At 48.7% G+C, this 14,491-nt stretch overlaps 1 protein-coding gene across 1 annotated transcript in view; it reads right to left on the reverse strand.

Annotated features, from left to right (window-relative positions):
• Nucleotides 1–835: 835 nt before the first annotated feature.
• Nucleotides 836–14,491, reverse strand: part of LOC116831157 (IgGFc-binding protein-like) — a 124,223-nt gene continuing 110,567 nt past the window's right edge. Inside the window, 8 exon segments of the mRNA XM_075070687.1 lie at nt 836–845; nt 1,376–1,662; nt 4,591–4,625; nt 6,930–7,500; nt 7,641–8,236; nt 8,989–9,247; nt 10,874–11,028; nt 11,320–11,457. Of these exon segments, the coding sequence (XP_074926788.1) occupies nt 836–845; nt 1,376–1,662; nt 4,591–4,625; nt 6,930–7,500; nt 7,641–8,236; nt 8,989–9,247; nt 10,874–11,028; nt 11,320–11,457 (2,051 nt within the window).

Below are 14,491 nucleotides of genomic sequence, written 5' to 3' on the forward strand. Positions count from 1 at the left end.
CTACTTTAATTAGAACACCTGCAGCCAATCAAGGCGCTAATCGGGCACCTGGGTTTAAAAAAGGAGCATCACTCCAGTCAGCAGGAGGAGCCAGAGAGAAAGGAGCATGTGAGGAGCTGGGACAAAAGGCAAGGAGACTGAATGAGGAGTGTAACTGCTGGAGATTGAGGAGGGACAAGCGTTATTCAGACCACCAGACGATGACGGTCCTAGTGGTGAGGATACAGAGAAGGGTGTTGTGGAGCCAGAGGCCATGGGGGAAGTAGCCCAGGGAGTCTGTAGCTGTGAACTGCAGATCTGTTACAGACCACTAATATGACAGCGCGATCCACAGGGCCCTGGGCTGCGAACTCGGAGTAGAGGGCGGGCCCGGTTCCCCCCAAACCTCCCAACTCCTGATCAGACACAGGAGGAGCTGACCCAGACTGTGGGTTCCACAAGAGGGGAAGATCACTGAGGTGAACAAATCCGCCAATAAGCGCAGGACCCACCAAGGTAGAGGAGGAACTTTGTCACAGTATTCGTAGACTGGGATCAAGTCACCCTTTAATCTTCTCTTCCATTGAGTCAGGAAATTACATTAAGATGGAAAGAAACAGGCTGCGATAATAAAATCATTGGATGAAGTTTGCAAAAATGAGTTTATTGGTTCACAATCATATCTGCAGGTTTATTTGTTTTTATTGACAATCAGAACAAAGTCTTTTTCCTCATTAAATACCCTAAAGGACACAAAGTCATGAGGGCTACAGTTATGGCCCTATGAGCAATTCCTAGCTAGATGGCAGCGAGTCCACTCCAGGGAGGGAAGATGCTTCATCAGCCAGAATTTTGTTTAGACGTCACTAAAAGACAAAAACAGGAGAAGAGTTAATGAGCCTCCTTCAGGACTGGGAAGATGTCTCAGTAAGATTCCTTTGCAATTAATTCATAGATTTTGAGGCCAGAGGAGACCATTAGGTCATCTAGTCAGCACGAGCCAGGGAATTTCAACCACTCTTTCCTGCAATGTAGAAAGAACTACACTAGGCTGCAATGCAAGGGGATGCTTTCACGATCAGTAGCTTGTGGCTGGACTGCAGTGTATCTTTTACATGGCAAGTCTGTTGAGATATAAAGACTAGCAAGTGATGGAGAATCTACCTCACCCCTGGGTCAGGTGCTCCAATGGCTAATTATTCTCTCTCTGGAAAAAGTTGCATCTTATTCCTGATCTGAACCTTTCTAATATCATCTTCCAGACAGTGAGACCTGCTCTGCCTTTGTCTGCTAGATTAAGAAGCCCTCTGCTATCAGAAATCTCCTCCCCACGGAGGTATCTATAGGCCATCATAGAAAGATCAGAGGAAAGGGCAGCATCTGCAGAGCCACTCACCACCCGGAGAAGTCTCTGGCCTTCCAGGCATCGATAACCTCAGTGATGTTCCCCGCAACCCCCCCGCTGGGCAGCCGCAGGTCGTCGGAGACGTCGCCGTTGAAGTTCCCGCAGGATGCGCACAGCTTGTTGGCCAGGCTCTCACTGACTATCACTGTCACCTCCCCACTGGGGCTGAACAGAACCTGCATCCCCAAGGCCTGGACCACGGCCACGCCGCCCTGAGACTCACGCACAGACACAGCATCGGAGATCTTCACTGGGAGCGGCACTGGGCGCCCGTTCACCTGGAACACACAGACTTAGATCAGAGGAGAACCGGGAAATGTGGGGGTGAATGGCAGAACCTGAGCTACAGTCCACAGGCCCATTACATGGCAACAAAATCTAGAGTCTCGGGGCCACAGTAACTGGCAATGGGGACTAGAGTCTTTGTGCCACATTATATGGTGATAGACTTAGACTGAGAGGTGCAGAAAACACTCTGACTGATGGAGGAGCCAATCAATAAGCAGTGCTCTGGAGAGCAAATTGTTCCATTTCTCTCAATACCCAATGAAGGTGCAGTAATTTGCATAGGCAACTTGATTGGCAAACGTCCCTCCTGCCTTCAGTGTTATTGACCTGTGAGCAATTGTGTCTCTTAGGGGGAAAAATCAAGAACTCTGGAGATTTTATGAAAATGATTTAATTCCCTCCTTTGAATATTTGGTGAATTCGCTTATTTGAATAAATGACCGCAGCCAATCGAGAGAGACAAGGTGGGTGAGGTGATATCTTTTATTGCACCAACTACTCTTGGTGGAAGGGACAAGCTTTCAAACTACACAGAGTTCTTCTTCATGAGGGTGTAACTTGCAAACTTGTTCCTTCCACCAAAAGATTTTGGTCCAATACAAATTAGCACCTCATCCACCTTGTCTCTCTAATATCCTGGGACCAACACACCTACAACAACACTGCAAACAGCTGTTCAGGTTACCGAGTTCTGAATGTGACATCATAACACTGCCTCTGATTCCTCCCTCAATCCCCTGGGGGCAATCTTGCTCCCCCAGTGGAGAGGGCCCCCTAGGATGGGATGGTCTTTCCCTCAATGGCCAGGTACCCAAGTGAAAGGAGGGATCTCTCCCAGGGACCCTACTGAGTCACAGAGACCCTTCCTAAAACAGTTCCCTGCATCTCCTCCAACATCAGAGGTGGACATAGAAGGGTTGAGGGGGTGGCTGGGAGTCAGGACTCCTGAACTGCAGCCCCAGCTCTGGGAGGGAAGTGGGCTCTAGTGGGTTAGAACAGGAGGAAGTCAGGACTCCTGGGTTCTAATTCAGTCTCTGCTATTGAATAATTGTTAATCCATAACTCATATCACCCCCTACAGCCTCTATCATAGAATCATAGATTATCAGGGTTGGAAGGGACCTCAGGAGGTCATCTAGTCCAACACCCTGTTCAAAGTAAGACCAATTCCCAACTAAATCATCCCAGCCAGGGCTTTGTCAAGCCAGGCCTTAAAAGCCTCTAAGAAAGGAGATTCAACTACCTCCCCAGGTAACCCATTTCAGTGCTTCACCATCCTCTTAGTGAAAAAGTTTTTCCTAATATCCAACCTAAACTTCCCCCACTGAAACTTGAGACCATTACTCCTTGTTCTGTCATCAGGTACCACTGAGAACAATCTAGATCCATCCTCTTTGGAACCCCCTTTCAGGTAGTTGAAAGCAGCTATCAAATCCCTCCTCATTCTTCTCTTCTGCAGACTAAACAATCCCAGTCCCTCAGCCTCTCCTCACAGTCATGTGCTCACAGCCCCGTAATCATTTTTTTGTTGCCCTATCGTGGACTCTCTTCCAGTTTTTTCCACATCCTGTCTTGTTGTGCTGGGCCCAAAACTGGACCAGTACTTCAGATGAGGCCTTCACCAATGTGAAATTAGAGGGGAATGATCATGTCCCTCCATCTGCCTGGAAATCCCCCTACTGTATACAGCCCAAAATGCTGTTGCCTCTTGCACAGGCACAACTGTTGACTCATATCCAGTTCTCGCCACGTGTAGACCCCTGAGGTCTTTTCTGCATAATCGTTCCTTGCCTTCGGTCCCTAGTCTTAGCAGTGCACTGGGATTCTTCCGTCTCTAAGTAAGGACTCTGCGACTTGTCCTGTTGAACTCGTCAGGTTTCTTTTGGCCCATCCTCTAATTTATCTAGGTCCCTCTGTATCTATATCCCTACCCTCCAGCGTTATCTACCACCCTCCCAGTTAGTGCATCTGCAAACTTGCTGAGGGTGCAGTCCTATCGCCATCACTAACAATCAATTCTAATGAAGATGTTGAAACCAAACTGCCACAGACACTGTCCTGTCAACTAACAGGAGTTCATGGGACCTGAAGATTAACGATCTTTAAATGCCCATATCAGATTCGACTCCAGGGCTTCTGAACGGTTGGCCCCTCTTACCCAGGTCTCCTTGTTCCTTTTTCACAGCTATGAAAGGTATCTCGGAAGAAATATGTAGGCGGTCGTGCCCAGGCCATCGCTGCTCCGAATTGTGCACTGCCCTGATGTGATCAGCCACCACACCACTCCGAACCAGGAGGGTCGCTTTCATTGCAAGAGGAGAAGCCAGCTCGTATAGCGCAACTGTGACTAGAAGTCCCTCGAGAGTGGCCGTCATAACGGAGGTAGCTGGGGCTCCGGGGCAGCAGTGTGTCACGGCCTTTACTTGCTATCGCACCACGCACCACATCCTGGAGCCGCACAGATCCTCTTTGTCGGGCAGCTGTGTGGCTGCCACAGACGAGCTCTGCCTGAGGCCCTGCAGGTATCTCGCGGAGCAAGCGTAGCCGGAGATGGTGCTCTCCCCTAGCCTTATAGGAAATTCGCAACAACTTTGTTACAGAAAAGCAGTCAGGAGGAAAAGTTCCCAGGCATGGGATCAAACTGAAAGCTCCCTTTAGATTATTAAATGTACAGTAGCTGCCGAGGACAGGGTCCCATTGCCGCTGGGTGCTGACAAATAGGAGAGACAGTCTTCCCCAAAAAGGTATGTCGACTGCAGAGTTATCTCCGAGAGATCTTTTTTTCTCTGAGGTGAGAATGGACAGGAGGGAATGGGGAGTGAGCACCTGACTCGGGGTGAAGTGGAGCATGATATGTTTATGAAATTCCAGACAGCGAAAAGGACCTTCCCCCTCCCCACCTCCAAGCCAGCACTTACCCCCCTAACTGGGGTCAGGATAGACGGCAGCCCCGCTAGAGGGGAAAAGGCAACATAGTCACCTTCAACCTACCCACTAACAGCACCAGTACTGTGTCCCGTCTGAGCCGGATCAAGACCCTCAGCCGCCATCTGTGTGGGGGAAAGGCTCCATATCCCAGTTTCCATCCAGTCCCATGATTTCCTGTATTAACCCTGCGCATTGCATAGTTTCATTTCCACGTGAAAGGATACACAGGGCAGGTGTGTGGATGTCTCTAACCACTCGCACTGACTGTAAGCGCATGAAGTCACATTGTGGTGACTGAAGGCAGGACCTAGCTGTTAGTTTTATTGTCGCGCACTGAGGGCACAGAACCCTAAGATTCCGCCTGTAATCTTCCAGTTGGAAGCTGTGGGAACATCCCACATCCTAAAGGGCATCGGCGGCAAATCACAGTTGAAGGAGGAACAGCCGACTCACATCACTTCCAGAACCACACCTTGGAAAGGCTTAGCATCCATCTCACGCACGCGCATGACCGCATCTGTCGCGTGACGTGCACGTTTCCCATTGAATGCCGTAGCCCACATCACACTGGCAGCCTTCAAAGCATTTTGCAGTTGCCATTGGGGACAGGGGGTGGACAAGCTAGCAATGTGAAATCACAGATCTTAGTTCACAGCTCGTAGTGGCTCTTGGTCGGAGCAGGTAAAAGCTGGAGAGATAGAAGTAAATGAAATAATGAGGGATAAAAACTGTTCACCATGAGACATAATTCTTTAGAGAATAACAGAGCTATTGGCAAATGTTTCAGTGAGACAGTAATTTGCTGAAAAAAAGCATTTTTCATTTGGTCAATCAATGAATATTTTCAACTGGAAAAAGCATGTTGGGTTTTCTAATAAATAGTTAACATGGTTTTTTTTTTCAACTTTCATTTCAAACCGAATTTTGTCTCCAAATTGGCCAATTAAAACAAATCACACACACACACACACACAACAACACACACACACACGAAAGCCATACCAAAAGGGTGGAATTGAAACAAAAAACTTGGCCAAAAAACTGTTTCGAGTCAACCCAAAATGTTTCAGTCAATTCAAAATTATTCATTTTCTTCAAGTTTTCCAGTTAAAAGAAAACATTAGAAAAAAAATGGTTTCAGTTCCAGCCAACCCAGGTTTTTGAGAGGGATTGTCCAGCTCAGGCTCTGAACAAAAGAATCTGTGAGTTGCTGCCCTGTGGTGATTGTTTGTTCTCTGGCTGAACGGAAATCAAAACGGAAAGATTTTTATTTAATTTTCGTTTTCAGGGTACTTTAAAGAAATCAGTAAAATTCTAAAAGTTGTTCCAAATAAAAAAAAATCAGATAGTTTCAGTTTTTCCAAATTTTTTTTCAACCAAAAGAATTCAGCAAATTTGCCAGAAATTCTCCAAACGTTTCAGTCAATCTAAATATGCATTTTTTGTGAAAAAAAAGATTTATGTGAAAAATGTCATCGTGATGTGATAGTTTATATTTTCTGGTTTAGATTTCATTTCACCACTAGTAGAGTCAGTTTTCTGAGTGCACACTGGGTTTATATACTGTCTGGTACGCTGTTCCCTACCCCTAACAGCACAGCCCCTCCAGCCCAGCGAGGGAGTATTGGGACAAGCATTGGCTCACATGGAGGTGTGCTTTCTGTTAAATCATCCACACGGCAGCACTTCCTAGCACTGCTCTAGGGCACTGGGGTCAGCACAGGCTCGAGAGGAGACTGTCTAGTACTGAGGCTATGTCTGCACTAGAGCAGCTACAGCGGCACAGCTACAGCCCTGCAGCTATACTCCATCCCACCCCCTGCAGCTTGCAACCAACCAGCTACCAACCCCTCCTAACTGGTTTAGCTTGGAGATCTGACAAGCAGAGAGTTGTGATCAGGGCTGGCTTTAGGCCTATTCCACCAATTCCCTTGAATTGGGCCCCGCGCCTAAGAGGGCCCCGCGCCCAGTGAGAATCTCTTCCCTGGCTAGAGGCGCCTTTTTAATTTTTACTCACCCAGGGGCACTCTGGGTCTTCAGCAGCACTTCGACAGTGGGTCCTTCAGTGCCGCTGAAGACCTGGAGCAAGTGAAGGACCTGCCGCCGAAGTGGCGCCGAAGACTCGGAGCACCGCCAGGTGAGTACAAGTCCCATGTGGTTTTTTACATAGGTTTTTTTTTTTTTTTAAGTCATCCCTGCCGGGGCCTCACTGAAACTATTCGAATTGGGTCCTGCACTTCCTAAAGCCGGCCCTGATTGTGATACCACATCACTAGCTGCAAATACAGCTGAAGATAAGAGCAGGCTGTAGATTGTTCTGTAAACTTACGGCAGAAGGAGGCTGTTCTCCAGGCACTGACTGTAGCTCCAGCTGCCTGGCACGCAGCAGAGTAAGCCTGGACACTCTGGCAGAGGATTTCTCTTGCTCCATTGGCAGCACACATGTCATAGAGACAATGGTTGAAATACTCGGTAGGGCTGACCAGCGAGTGACAGTATTTAAAGGGACCTGATGTCGCTTTGATCAACCCACAGGAGCTATCGACCTGGTATGGCTTTGTCTGAGCTTCATCACAAACCGGGCACCTTTCCCCACAGCCATCGGTGCACGTGGCACCATCAACAAGCACCTTCCAGGAGGCCCCGAACTCATCCACGTTCTGGGCGCTCTTCCCACTGGGCAGCAGGAAGTCATCGTTCTTGTCGCCGTTGAAGTTGCCGCACAAGCCGCACACGTGTCCCTTGTAGGAGCTGGGGATGGAGACTAGGACATAATAGGAGGTGTCGTAAAGGACTTTGAGGCCAGAGGCAGACTGGACAATGATGTTGTTCCCCTCCTGGTTGATCTGAAGTTTCCCATCGTCCATAGCCAGTGGGAGAGTGTAGAGCTCCCCGTCCACCTGTGCAAATGAGAGGTAAATTCACCTGTCACTAGTGGGGACTCAGCAGCTGTGTCCTGGTTACTTGCACACCCACACACCCACACCCACACACACCCCATTCTAGGCTACAATGAGAATAATCTCAAACGAGGACTTACCGTGACTTTCCATTTCCTTCCCCTCTCCATGGTGATGGTGTAACCATGAACGAAGACCACCACCAGCCGTGCCACTGACACTTGCCCATTACCGTAGCTCTCATTTTCTACCACCACGGAGAAGTTTGCCAGCCCAGCGTCACTGCTGCAGACTCTGGCTAAACTGTAAGTGCAAGTGCCTTGGAAATCAAAGGCCTGTCCATCAAAGGTCAGATAATGAGGGTCACCAGATGCTACACATTTGCCCCAGCCAATGGCGTGGCAGCCTAGGATTCCATTCTCCACCCTGCACTGCTCATTGGCTCCGCAGGAGGCCTCCTGGCACTCGACGACCCCATTGTCTTGGCACCGACACCATTTCTGGCAGGAGGCACTGGCGTAGAACTCCTCTCTCTTCCTGTAGTACCTGCCCTCGTGCACACAGCCGCACTGCGCGACGGGGACGCACCGGTCTCCACTCAGGAGGAACCCAGCGTCGCAGAAACATCCTTCAGCACAGGAAGCGTCACAGCCATCCGGTGCCGAGAGGCCATGGCAGGTGGCAGGGCAGCCGCTCCCACAAAGCTCATAGTGGGAGTTATGGGGGCAGGTGGGGCCTGCAGGAGAAGATCAGAGAGAACATGCAAATAGAGATGAGAGAAAGAAGAAATGCAAAGGTAAGTTGAAAGAAATCTCTCTATTCATATCACTTACAATAGGATTGTTCTAGGGGGTTCGGAGCCAGGAGTCCTGGGTTCTATTCCTAGCTCTGGGAGGAGGGCTGGGGGCTGGGAGTAAGGACTCCTGGGTTGTATCCCAGATGTGGAAGGGCAGTCAGGTCTAGAGAGTTAAAGCAGTGCAGACAAGGGCCAGAGTTCCTGAGTTTTCTTTCTGACACTTGGCGGGGCATTTGGTCTAGTGGTATGAGCTGCAGACAAAGGGACGTGTTCAAGTTGCGTTCCAAATTCTGGAGTGGGCTGCTGTGTATTGTTTAGTGATGGAGGACTGGGAGCCAGTATGCCTGGGTTCTGCTACTGGATTCTCAGGCAACTTTGAGCAAATTACTTTAGTTCTCTCTGCCTCCATTTTCCTGCACCCTGATGGGAAGGATGAACTGTGTTTGCAAAGTGTTTCCAACCCCCTGGGAGAAAGCTGCTGGCAAGGGGACAGGATTACGTTACTATAGAATAAAGTTAAAGCAGAGTCCAGGAGGTGACCCTTACTATCAGTGACACTGGAGGAAAACTACTGCAAGATGATAGCTCTATAGGGCCAGTGACACATGGCTGAGCCATTCTGAGCCCACCCTCTAGAAAGTGCTGCACATGCACACTATGCACACAAAGAGAAGTCAATTAGCAACACTCACTGCAGAATGAGGCTGATCTCCACTGCCCTATCTGGATGCCCCCAGCCTGGCAGGCCGTCACGTAGGCGCTGATCGCGCTGCAGAGAGCGTCACGATGACCCTTGTACTGGCAGGCATCAAAAACGCAGTCGTCGAAGAAGGGGGCTGGGTCGATGACCTCATGGCACTCTCTGAATGGCCCGTCCCCTCTGGTGATGACCCCACAGTACCCAGCTCCCTTGTAGGGTTGTCTCTGAGCCTCACTGCAGACTGGGCAGTCCTTGGTGCAACGACAAGCCATCCAGGGACTACCTCCACCTTCCAGCTCTCTGCGAACTGGAGGATTGTCTGCCCGCTCCTCCCGTCACCTCATGGTCAGGTCGTCACTGCAGTTTGGTTGTGTCACGAACAGCAGTCCCACAGAGGGCATTGGCGTAGGTGTTGGGCACAGTGACCCGACCAGGCTGCTCCATCAGAAGGTCACCGTCAGAGCTGAAGGCGCTGATGAGGACTTGGGCCTCCACTGACATAGCCCTTATTTCTCCTCATGGTAGAAAGGCAGGGCCACAAAGACAACCGTCCACCTGGAACAGATGCGGCAGGACCGGGCTAATTTTGAATGAACACTGCAAGGATGGGCAGAGGATGGGGATGCAGGACTTGGGATTCTATACCCAGCTCTGAGACAGTAGTGAGTCTACATGGTAGAAGGGAGGGCTGAGAATCAGGACTCCCTATGTCTGTTCGGGTCTTCAAGGCAGTGAATAGGTGAGAGCAAGGGGCTGGGAGTCAGGACTCTTGGGTATACCCTAGTCTGGGAGGGGAGAGGAATGTAGTGCTGAGAGCAGTGTAGAAGGACAGGTCCACAAAGATGCTATCCTATCTGGAGCAGATGTGTCAGCAATGGCAAGCTGAATTCCCAGTTAGCACTAAGACACTTTCAGAGCAGTGTAAAGGGCGTTAGCGCAAACAGAATTCAGGGTCAAAGATCTTAGTGGAGGAAGGTTTAGGGATGATAATTTAACAGGGCCAGCTGTGTCAATCAACATTGAAGTTAATGAGGCCAGACCCCAGCTAAATGAGTGAGTCAGCTAAATGCATCAGCAGTTACACTGGCAATAATGGACACTTACTGGGAGGAAAAATCCTGCCATATAATCACAAAGAGGCACTTAGTTACTTCCCACATACCCCCACCAGGTCATGTACAATGATGCAGCTCTCATTTCTGAAAGGGGGATAGAATACAGGACAAATATCAACAGCAAGAGTTCAGAGTAGCAGGCCGTGTTAGTGTGTATTCACAAAAGAACAAGAGTATTGGCCAAACCGACAGTCTCTATGCAGAATAACACAAATCTGACATCAGGAATCATAACATCAAAACCAGTAGGAGAAACACTTCAACCTCTCTGGTCACTCAGTAACACACTGAAAGGTGGCAATTTGCAATAAAAAGAGCTTTAAAAAACAGACTCCAATGAGAAACTGATGAACTTAAATTAATATGCAAATTAAAACCATCAGTTTAGCTTAAATAGAGATTGGGAATGGCTGAGTCATTACACACATTAAATCTTATTCCCCATGTTAAGTATCACACCTTCTTGTCAAACTGTCTGAAATGGACTATCTTGATTATACTACATAAAGTTTTTTCTCTTAATTAATAGCCTCTTAGAGTTTGTAGGGCAACTCCCATCTTTCATGTTCTCTGTATGTGTATGATATACTGCGTTACTATATGTCCATTCTATGACATCTGATGAAGTGGGCTGTAGCCACAAAATCTTATGCTCAAATAAATTGTTAGCTCTAAAGGTGCCACAAGTACTCCTGTTCTTTTATCAACAGGAAGAGTTCCTGCTCACAGCTCCCTGAGTAGTCCTGTGGCCTCCGTCCCTACCTTGATCTTGCGGGGATATTGCTGGCTGACAGTGAGGTTTCTCCCGTACACCTCCAAGGTCACCGCTTTGGTGTAGGACACGGCCTGCTGCCGGTTGTTATCTCCACCTTGATTTGAACGGGTGAGCGTGGGGTCCTCGGACAGACCCCAGCCAGCTGGTAGATGCAGGTGCCCATGAAATCGTACTTTTTCCCATCAAAGGTGGTGTAGTGAGGGTCCCCGGAGGCCGTGCACGTGGATAGCTATTGGTAGCAGTCACGGACCCCGTTGATCACGGCACATCTCTCGCTAGACTTGCAGCTGGTCTCCGGCATACACCAGGCCCAGGCTGGGGTCACACCTGCACGAGAGCTGCAGTTCTCATCGGCCCAGAACTCCTCACTGGGTTTGTAGTACGGCCATTGTAGCACAGCCACAGCTCCCCACGGGGACACACCGGCCGGCACTCAGGACGTAACCGTTGTCACACTGGCAGGTCTCCACGCAGGGCTCCCGGCAGGAGGAGTTGGCGGTTTGGTCAGAGCAGCTGGCTGGGCAGGCGTTCCCACAGGCCTCGTAGTGGCTGTTCTCAGGGCAGATTGGGACTGGGAAGGAGTCAAAGAGGGGGAGATTTAACAACACAGGAAATGAACTACAAACACCTGCTTAGATGCAGCAAGAGCCAGAGACAAATTCTAATGTGCAACCAGCGTCCTCTATATCACAGGCCCGATGTACAAGCAGCCACACTAAGGCCTCCTCTGGAGCACAGCACAGGCAACAACCCAGTTAGGGAAGAGTGTTTGCTAGCTGAGAGAGCAGGGAAATGCTCTCTCCTTATAAAAAATCTGCAAAGTATACCCAGAGTAGACTAGCCCTCACTTGTCAAGGCCTCCTCTGGAAGCCCCACCCACGCCAGATGGCCTAGGACTCAGCACAGGTAACCTGGAAGTGGAAAGGCTAAGAAGATCCTACTGGGATGTGCACCTGTATTTGCAGGTAGTATTTAAGATGGGTCTCATCTTTCCATCACTTTCTGATCCATCCCTCTTTTCCATCCAGTCCACCCACCAAAGCCATCTCTCTCTTCTGTTCATCAGTTACATCCCTCTTACACAATGTTGACCACCCCTTATTTGAAGTGAGGAAGTGAGATTTTCTTTACTTTAGATTGTAATTAAATTTTCATTGCCTCCATCTAATTGATGTGTACATCCAGGAGTATCTATATCTGTATAATCTATAACCTAATCCATTTAATTATCCATCCGTCTCAGCATCTAATCTACCAATCTTCACCTCTAATTGACTTTATCTCTCCATGCAACTAATCCATCTATCCATCCATTAACTCTCTTTCCCTCTCTATCCATTGAACCTACCTATCTATCTATTACATCCATTTAATCTCTCTGTCCATTTTATTCACTTATCTACTTAGATTTTCAATGCATCTAATTGATCTACCCAACTATTAAATCTGTTTAATCTCCCTATCCATCTAATCTATCCTCTTAACAATATATTGAGTCTCTCTCTTTCTCTAATCTAATCTAGGAAAGCCATGTGTCCATCCACTCTCAATCTAGCTAGTCTATTATAGGGATTCCTCATGCCCATATCTCCATGGCGTCTGGCTGCCAAGATGCAGTACAGAGGCCTGATGTCTGCCCTGATGCTCAGCCCACTGGCCATCTCCCCAAGCAGCAGAGTAAGTCTCGTCTAACTGCTGCTTTTGTCAATCAAGAAACCAAAGCACAGAGCTCACCACAGCCGGATGGTGTCCTCCAGTCATAGAATAGATGGTGATGCCCTGTTTCTTGCAGATGCTTGGCGTAGGCCTCAGCGCTTGGCAGCAGGATGTTCTGTGCTCCTCCGTTCAGACACAACTTACATGATGCAGCTGTCAAAAATGTCCTCCGGGCTCACTTGGAGTGACACTCTCGAGGGCCTCCTGGTGCGTTGCTGAATCAAACCACAGTATTCGGTTGCCCCCATAGATCTCTGCTCTCTCATCGCAGCAAGATGTTGGCATTTCTTGCAAACAATCCAACAAGAAGGTGTCCCCGGTCTTTGACTTTCCAGCTCTTGGGCCCATTCCACAATGAAGGAGACCCCGGTACCGTGGGTGACGTCATGTCATCTCCATGGTTTTGGTTGAAAGTTCCCAACATAGGCCGCCCATGCGCCCATAAATAGCTGCTGGGGAGGTAGATGATCAGGGTCAGATTTCAGTCATGACACCCCTGCAACCAAAGTCTGTCTGCAGGATAGCATTGAAAACCGTCTGGTAGAGCTTGATTTTACCGTCTCAAGGGTCACCCGCAAAGCTGGTGGTCACGTCATTTGATCAGGATATGGAGGAAAAACCAATGGTTATTTCTCTTTTCATCTCATCATTACAAGAGTTCTGCCCTCTGGACAATAAAGATTAGAAAGCCCAGAATTTAAGCATTTGAGTCCTCAGGATAAAATTGTTCTCTCTCCGGGGATCTGAGAATGAATTTCGCAGATGCAGATTAAGATAAAACAGAGTCCTGACCAACCTTAGGAAATGCTGGAGAGACCCTCCGCCTTTAATAAGACTTGCCCAACCGATAACGACAATGATACTCAAGCTTGAAACCCGTCTATCACCACAATATCCTACAGTCAGCAGAGATTTCTCTAACCCCCTAAAAAGAGGAAGAAACCAGAAACTCCAGGGATTTTGAGCAGGGAGTTACTCTTGTCAAAAATATGTTACTAATGTATTGGTGATACTATGGTGAGGGCGGCATGTACAAAACCAAAGAGAGAGAGAGAGAGATTCGATAGAAAGATAGATTGTAGGCGACGGCTGGAAACGGATAGATTGGAGAAAGCAGAATGTGTCTGGGTATAGATTGAGAAATGGATAGAGGCGTAATGGGTGTGTGAGAGAGAAAGAGAGATGTGTGTGGGACAAACAGAGGAGGATAAGATGTGTATCCTGAAGATGGATAGAGAGATTCAGTCCTGGATTGAGCATATGTATGGGGAAGGATAGACAGATAGATAACAGATAGACGATAGATAGATAGTGTATGGGCATGGAGTACAGATAGGAAGATATTTTTTAGCTAAAGTAACCTTCGATCATTTTGCACCTTTTACTCACACTGATTTCCCAACTCTTTCTTGATGGATGAGATGTGTATCCTAAACTGTATGATGTTGTCAGGCGCACGTAGAACAGCCTGGTTGCCCCCCTGTTGTCGTTCTTCTCCAATCGATGGTGAAGGGCACCAGGGTTGGGGTCCGGTCCCAGAACTGGCCAGGGTGTAAGGTGCAGGCCCCTGGAATTGAAGTTCAGCCCCATCGAAGTGTGATAGTGCGGGTCCCCACCCAGCACAGGTCCAATGAAAGTCGGGAACAACACATCGCACGGTCTCTCGAATCTTGCACGTCTCCTGGCCGCGACTGTCAGCTCTTTTTGCAGGGATCTGAAAGGAGAGAAATCCCAGCAAGTCCAGAGTGAGGCAGGGCAGGAGCTCAAGTTCAGCACAGGCCCAGTTACCACCAAGACCCTGCTGGCCATCAAAACCATCGGAAAGATGGCCCATCCGAGAGGAGTTCACTGAGAGAACAATTTCCTTAACTAGGCCAGAGATCACGGTC

The sequence above is a fragment of the Chelonoidis abingdonii genome, chromosome 11 (assembly GCF_003597395.2).
Source record: "Chelonoidis abingdonii isolate Lonesome George chromosome 11, CheloAbing_2.0, whole genome shotgun sequence".
NCBI classification, from domain to species: domain Eukaryota; kingdom Metazoa; phylum Chordata; order Testudines; family Testudinidae; genus Chelonoidis; species Chelonoidis abingdonii.